At 36.0% G+C, this 7,503-nt stretch overlaps 1 protein-coding gene across 1 annotated transcript; it reads left to right on the top strand.

Moving 5' to 3' along the window:
• The first annotated feature begins 382 nt into the window (after nt 1-382).
• On the top strand, nt 383-6,777 carry LOC143632657 (uncharacterized). Its single transcript, XM_077101122.1, has 9 exons — nt 383-928; nt 1,527-1,712; nt 1,834-1,926; nt 2,045-2,227; nt 2,306-2,408; nt 3,196-3,381; nt 3,488-4,260; nt 4,988-5,352; nt 6,486-6,777. The coding sequence occupies exons 1-9, from the start codon at nt 701-703 to the stop codon at nt 6,544-6,546; spliced, it is 2,178 nt and encodes a 725-aa protein (XP_076957237.1). The 5' UTR covers nt 383-700; the 3' UTR covers nt 6,547-6,777.
• Nucleotides 6,778-7,503: the final 726 nt, after the last annotated feature.

Raw genomic sequence — 7,503 nt, 5'->3', positions numbered from 1 at the left:
GAATTCATATCTACTTGCCGTCACAAAGCCTAGGTTTTACTGAACGAATACGCAACATTTTAAGCATGCTACTTTATTTTTATTTTTTGAATTATAAGCAACACATACAGCACTACTATTCTTGACAATTACTAATTAAAATTTCGGTTTTTTTCTAATACTTTAACAAACCTAATTGATATCGATTAAATATACGTGTGTTAGTCTGATCATAACCTATTCATGTGTTGATTCAGCGCCGGTACCTTAACGAATTTAAATGATACCGACTAATTTCGTAACAGGTTAAAAACCACAAAGTATGAAGCAACCAATAGTAGAAGGACACATATTAAACCCAAAATCAACAGATGCTGTCTGCTAATTGCTCCATAATTATTTATCCCTTCTTTACCATCTCGTCGCGTCTCGTCGCGTCTCTTCTGGTCTTCTGTTTTCTTCACAAATCCAATATACATATACATACACAATAACACAATTACATATAAACCCACACACACAAACACATATCATCTGTATCCGTCTATATCTACATACCAGATAACAACAACCGTCTCAATTTCAATTTTATCAAATACCCATAAACCCTACAATATTTTCACTCAATTATCAATACCCATGTGCTCAATTTCAGTTTAGAAGCCTCAATTGGTGAGTGATTCTTTGTGGGTTTTTGCGTTAAAAACAAGATTTGTGTGTTATGGGCGATCTGGGTATGGAAGAGGATCGCCCGAATATTATGCCGTCGTTTGCTGGGCCGTTGTGCAACCCGGATCCGAATACGATTCGGGTGGAGACGTGGGGGTTAGCGGAAGACCCGGCCCAGGAGGTGTTGAATTGTATATACCCGACTTTGGATTCGGAAGAGAAGAGGAAAGATGTGATTGAATATGTGCAGAAGCTTATCAGATTCAACCTCAGATTAGAGGTTAAAACTGTCATTTTTCACAATTTCTGGTTTTTTTTGGTTATGAGCTTTTGATGAATTTAGGGCAAAATAGTCATTTTCATATTCTTGCTGTTCTTGTTTGATGATATGCATAAGTTATGTTGATGATGATGATGATGATGATTTAAGGGCAAAACAGTCATTTTCATGTTCATATTGTTCTTGTTTGATGATTTGCGTAAGTTATGATGATTTAGGGCAAAATATTCATTTTCATATTCATATTGTTCATGTTTGATGATATGCATAGTTAAGATAATGATGATGATTTTAGGGCGAAACGGTCATTTTCATGATGTTCCTGTTTGATGATATGCATAAGTTATGATGATGATTTTAGGGCAAAACAATCATTTTCATATTCATGTTCTGCGTGTTTGATGATATGAGTAAGTTATGATGATTTAGGGCAAGACAGTCATTTTCAATTTTATATTGTTCATGCTTGATGATATGCGTAAATTATGATGATGATTTTAGGGAAAACAGTCATATTCATATTCATATATTTTGTGTTTGATGATGTGCATAAGTTATGATGATGATTTTTATTGAATTTGTATATAAACTGTTGTAGGTGTTTCCGTATGGTTCAGTACCGTTAAAGACTTATCTTCCTGATGGAGACATTGATCTAACGGTTCTTAGTACTCCTAATTTGGATGATATTTTGCCTCGTGAAGTTCTTCGTGTTCTCCAGGAAGAAGAGATGTATGGAAATAAGGAATTCAAGTTAAAGGACACACAATTCATTGATGCTGAGGTTAATATTATCATCATTACACTACTGTAAATTATGATATTCTAGACATCTATTAATATGATGTTTAGGCAACGATCCTCGTTTGCTGATCTTATTAGTTTTTTGTTTTTTTGTCCGGTAGGTGAAGCTCGTGAAATGTCTTGTTCAAGACATCGTCATAGATATCTCGTTTAATCAGTTGGGTGGACTCTGTACACTCTGTTTTCTTGAACAAGTAAGATGTGGATCTTTATGTCAATAAGTAAAGTTGTTAATGTTACCGATTGCCTGTTATAAAGTAATCATCATCTTATTAATTGTTATTCATTCATCCGTTCATACATTGATGACAGGTGGACCGTCTTGCTGGCAAAGATCATCTTTTCAAGCGGAGCATTATTCTAATAAAAGCATGGTGTTACTATGAAAGTCGAATACTCGGGGCTCATCATGGATTAATATCCACTTACGCATTGGAAACATTAGTTCTTTACATATTCCATGTTTACCATGCTTCTTTAAATGGCCCGTTAGAGGTAACATATCTTCATTTTAGCACGCAAAATCATAGTTTTAATTATCAAATGATGATCCTTTTTTTTCTTCATTTTTAGGTTCTCTACAGATTTTTGGATTATTATGCCAAGTTTGACTGGGATAACTATTGTGTCAGCTTGGATGGTCCGGTTTGCAAATCTTCCCTGCCTAGATTAACGGGTAAGAAAAATGTAAACGGGCTGATTTCGACCCGTTAATATGGAAACGGGCCAGACATTTAAGAAGTTGACCATAACTCATCCTATCTATTTTGCCACCAAAAGATTATAGAAACATGCTAGAGGTGGCTTTTATGCCCCGCTGACTTATGAATTTGTCAATTTTGGGGCGTTTTAATCTCAAATGGGTCAGGTAAAAACTTTAGCTAAAAGAGGAATGGGTCGAATTGGTCAATTAAAAGCTTTAGCTAAAACAGGAACAGGTGAAACTAACCCTAAGTCCCTAAGTTGACCAAAGTCTATTATTCATATAGACAAACCTCCTAACTCAATTTAGATTAATCTTGGAATGCTATTGTTTTTGTTGGTCAGAACTAACACATTGTTTCAATAGAAACATAAAAGTGGCTAAAAACTCAAAATAAGTGTCTTTGTAATCTTGATTAATACATTAATGACTTTTCATGGAAAGATTAGAGCAACATTCTAGAAGTGATAACTTTGACTCCGTTGACTTATGAGTGGTCATTTTGGGGGGTTTAGTTCAATCTCAAATGGGCCCAATTTGTTAATAAATAATTTTAGCTAGAAGACCGGGTCAAACCGGTCCGAAGTTGACCAATGAGTACTTCAGTATAGACAGACAAACCTCCTAACTCATTTATAGATTAATCTTGGAATGTTGTTTTTGCAGTTCAGAATTAACACATTAAGTATTCAATAGGAAAATAAAAGAACGGTCAAATGCAATTTTTTTTGTAATCTTAATAAATACATTAACTATGCAGTGGAAACCCACGAAAATCAAGGAACCGACGTGCTACTGGGTGCTGAATTTAGGAAAAATTGTATGGATATGTTCATAGTGCCTTCTAAGGGAACCGAGCCTGATCTTCGGGCTTTTAACCTCAAGAATCTGAATATTATTGACCCGTTGAAAGAAAACAATAATCTTGGACGAAGTGTTCACAAAGGTATTAACTCTCTTTATTCTTTTAAGTTTATTAAAAGCCCCAATAGGGTTATAATTATAAATAAGTTTTCCTTTTCCAAATATACCCTTCTTTGGTAATCTTGTAGGAAATTATTTCCGGATACGGAGTGCATTCAGGTATGGGGCCCGCAGACTTGGTAAAATCCTGCAACAACCAACCAACATTAAAGATGAGATCAAGATGTTCTTTAGAAACACCTTACAAAGACATCAACCTAAATGCGGGCCCGATTCCAACTTAATCTTTACTGCTAACGGGTTTGGAACGTTGTCCATTTCGTCACGTAGTGAACCCTATTATGAGGATGATTTGTTGTCAAGATTCTCAAATGGTGATTTGGATGACTATGTAAATGACCATAATACCACTCCCTTAACCGAGTCAAACCTAGAACGCGAGCCCGTTGATGACAAAACAGGTCTTGAAATTTTTATGGAAAATGGAAGGTCTGAATTAGTGGATGGAGATACAATTTGCTTGTGTATTAATAAGGGAAAGAACGACATGTCATCTGATGGTACTTTGGAAACTGAAATACTGAACCCGTTTTCTGATCTAACGGGTGATTATGATGCTCACATAAGGAGTTTGTTATATGGCCAAGGATGTCATGGTTATGCATTGTCTACGAATATGGTTCGGACTAGCCCGAGCCCGCCTACTTCACCTTATGGTAATAGGAGCTCGTGGGACCTGTCTGCAGCTGCGCATTCATGGCCCGGTCCCTTTCAACAGAATTTGGGTTCTAAAGTGAAAGCAAATGGTGTAGTGACGGGACACCACAAGCATGCTAATGGGTCTAATCGCAACTCGGGTAATGGTGCAGCGCGTGGTACCGGGCCTTATATTCCTGTAATGGTATGTTTTTTACTCACATTTTGTGCTACATTTAGAGTTGACAAAATGGCCGGGTTGGGTAGCAGGTTAAAACAAGTTTTGGTCAAAGCAGGTAATTTTGTAGTATGGGTCAAAACGGTAGTTTAGACTTTGTAGTATGGATCAAAAGGGTTGTTTTGTAGTATGGGTCAACACAGGTTATTTTGTACTAAGGGTCGAAACAGCTAACTTTGTCAGTAATTCTGGTAATTTTGTAGTACCGGCCAACACGGGTAGTTTTGTAGTTCGGGTCCATGGTTCTAAAGGTCGCGCCTAGGTGTTGATTAATCGCTAGTCGGTGCCCCCATTGACTTATATATAAAATTTGGTATATAAATGAATATGTGAAAATTTACATATAAAATTTCAATCCGATTAACCGGTCGATACAGCCTAGCGGGTTCTACAAAACTGTTGGGGTCAAAACAGTATTTTGTAGTAAAGGTCAAAAGTCAAAACGGGTACTTTTTTTTAGTACAAGTCAAAGCAGGCTATTTTGCAGTACATATAATTTTGTAGTATGGGTCAAAAAGCGTTATTTGTTAGTAGGGGTCAAAAGGGGTTTTGTTGTACTACTGGTCAAAAATGGGTCAACCTGAAACGCATGTGTCTTCTCAAATATGAAAATAGTTAATGTCTAAATAATTGAAGATATGGTAACATACATGTGATTTTATGTTTCATCAATTTAATGAAAAACATGTTGCAGAGCTCTAATGCATGCGAGGATAGAGTGCCACCTACAAGGTACAGAGGAAGGAGCCGTGGACCACAGGTCTCTAATGGTCATCACTACCGAGCCCGGGTTCCTTCTAGTGAACCAAAATCGGTCCTTGAATCAAACCATGGAACCCAAATCCAGCTTGAATGGTCCCCACGACAAGCCCGTGCCAATGGTAATGCATCAAACCAAACTCACCAGGTCAATGGTTTTTCAAACCAATCAAGGAGACTTGAATTTGGATCTTTTCGGGGTATGACCGAGAACGAGAACCCGTCTAATGCAGCAGAGGCACCTCCACCTCATGTGCAAAGCCCAAAAGGAAATCATGCATATGGCAGAAAACAGGGGAGGTAATTGTAATTTTGAATTTACTGCCTTTTTATCTTCTTTTCATGTCTTCTTTTTACATTAAGTTGATAAAATGGGTAGTTCGGGGTAAAGGGTCAAAATTGTTTTCAAAACTAGGGGTGCACATGGGCTGTTTTTGGGCTCAAACCGAAATTTGGTTTTTGAGTGGTTTTCGTTTTTTCGGTTTGGGTTTGGTTTTTTTTTATTTTTGGTTTCATAATTTGGGTTAAAAAAATAAAAAAAATTTGGTCCAGAATAATGAATTTTCGTCTAAATCTTTTTTGTTTATTAAAATTGCAATTTTGGGATTTGTGTCCTAAATTGTTCTCTTTTGTTTTTGTTTTTAATTATTATTATTATTATTTTATTTTTATTTTTTCCTTTTTTGCTTTGTTTTTTGGTTTTATTAATTGTTTTCTTTTTTGTTCTTTTAGTGCTGGTACTGTAACGAACCGAATCAATACCGATCGAATGACTTGAAAGCTGGTCATTGCGTGTTCGAATCTTTGTCCTACCCCCACAAAACCGGTTTAGAGCCTTCTTTTTTTCCAGTTTTTGTTAGTATTTTAATTTAACTCAATTATATTATTTTTACTCGATGACATTAATCCATTTATGTTTATCCATGCTCAATTTTTTTTTCAATTTTAGTTGCGTGCAAAACCGAACCGGAGGTCTGGAAATCTGTTTTTAGGAAAACATCAAACCAAATCTTCGGTTTTTCGTTAGGGATCGGTTTTTTCGGTTTCATGCACACCCCTAGTCAAAACAGGTAAATTGTAATGTGGGTTGAAATGGGTTGGCTTTGGCTGGCCAGGTTACACTTTTGTCAAAAATTTCAAATACTGTTTAAATAGTTAGTGTCGATTAAATACTGTATTATTTTAGTAGTAATCTAATTTTTTTTGAATAAAAAAGATGTCAGATTTGGGACGGGTTGATTCCAAACTCTTTTGGGTATAAATATTCAGCATGCCAAATACGGCTACAAATTATGTTACGCAATAATAATTTACTTTTTACATTAAAATCACACTTTAGTCGGCTTTCAACCATGTTATCTCCTGCTTGACCCGTCTATTTTTAAGTAACTTTCTTGGTTTGACTCATTAATTTTGTTTTTGTGGGTGTTCAGGATCAAAGAGAATTCATTCCACCTCAAGAATGAAGAGGAATTCCCGCCACTGTCATCCTGAATTTCGTGATGAACGTGTGCAAAAGAGCTAATCCGAAAAACAGGATGTAATCGTTAGATATAACATACCTTAGGGATGGAGGTCTTTTTTGCTAGTTTTACTTGGGTGCTTCTCTATCAAACATATCTTTTTGGATTTTGGTTTGTTGTGATATATTGTAGAGAAAGAAAACGGTTGAGAAGGTTAAGAAAATAGGGATCTTTTGTTCAAATGATGTTTGCATATCTTTTCTGGTGGTTTTTGATGTTTTTGACTTTTTTCCCTCACATGGATCTTAGGTATGAAAAAAACTGTGCCTTGGTTTGGATATAAAAAAGGTGTCCTTTTCGTCGAACTTTCAATCTCCTTCCGGTATTCCGTCTCATGGGTTTTCGGGTTTCGTTGCCTTGAGGCCTGGCCGTCACCCTCCAGTTCAGCTACCATGGCTTGTAATGCTGCCTAGAGTGCATTTGCCACTTAAAACTGCTATCACCTCCCTAAGGTTTGCTCAATCATCTGAACCGTGTGAAGTGGAGCTCTTGTCAAATTTAGTTCGTTTTTTTAAAGATAAATCTAATCTTAAAAACACAGTACGCCAATACTCACAACAGATGACTATCCAAAACATAATAATAAGTTAATAACATAGTCTATCACCGGCTAATACCACAAGTTATTATAAATGCCTAAACAACCTATTAAGAGTTCATAACGACGTCCTATGCCAAGTTTTAGCCCACCATCACCAGCCGTTCCAAGTGTCATCACCCTGATACTTTTGTTACTCCAGGCATTAACCTCTTTAAATACAAAAATTAAACAAGTCAACTTTTGTCTTCTAGAATAGTCCTCTTATAATGTTAGTAAATCTTCTTTTAAACACACACACTAATAAAAATAACTATACTTCTGTAGCATATAAATTAGTCATGATAAACCATCAATACACTACAAATTACAAAACTTGCTTGATTCTAC

Source organism: Bidens hawaiensis, unplaced genomic scaffold (assembly GCF_021521415.1).
Source record: "Bidens hawaiensis isolate Kalapana, Puna unplaced genomic scaffold, B.hawaiensis_p1.1 tig00006520_1, whole genome shotgun sequence".
Lineage (NCBI taxonomy): Eukaryota > Viridiplantae > Streptophyta > Magnoliopsida > Asterales > Asteraceae > Bidens > Bidens hawaiensis.
Note: the sequence above shows the minus strand (reverse complement) of the source record. Positions and strands in the feature narration are given on the sequence as shown.

Excerpts from the sequence above, each read along its gene's own strand:
- LOC143632657 (XM_077101122.1), top strand. The coding sequence starts at position 701 with ATGGGCGATCTGGGTATGGAAGAGGATCGCCCGAATATTATGCCGTCG. Across the intron at positions 1,713-1,833 it reads CACAATTCATTGATGCTGAG|GTGAAGCTCGTGAAATGTCT; the intron begins GTTAATATTATC and ends TTTGTCCGGTAG. Across the intron at positions 2,228-2,305 it reads CTTTAAATGGCCCGTTAGAG|GTTCTCTACAGATTTTTGGA; the intron begins GTAACATATCTT and ends CTTCATTTTTAG.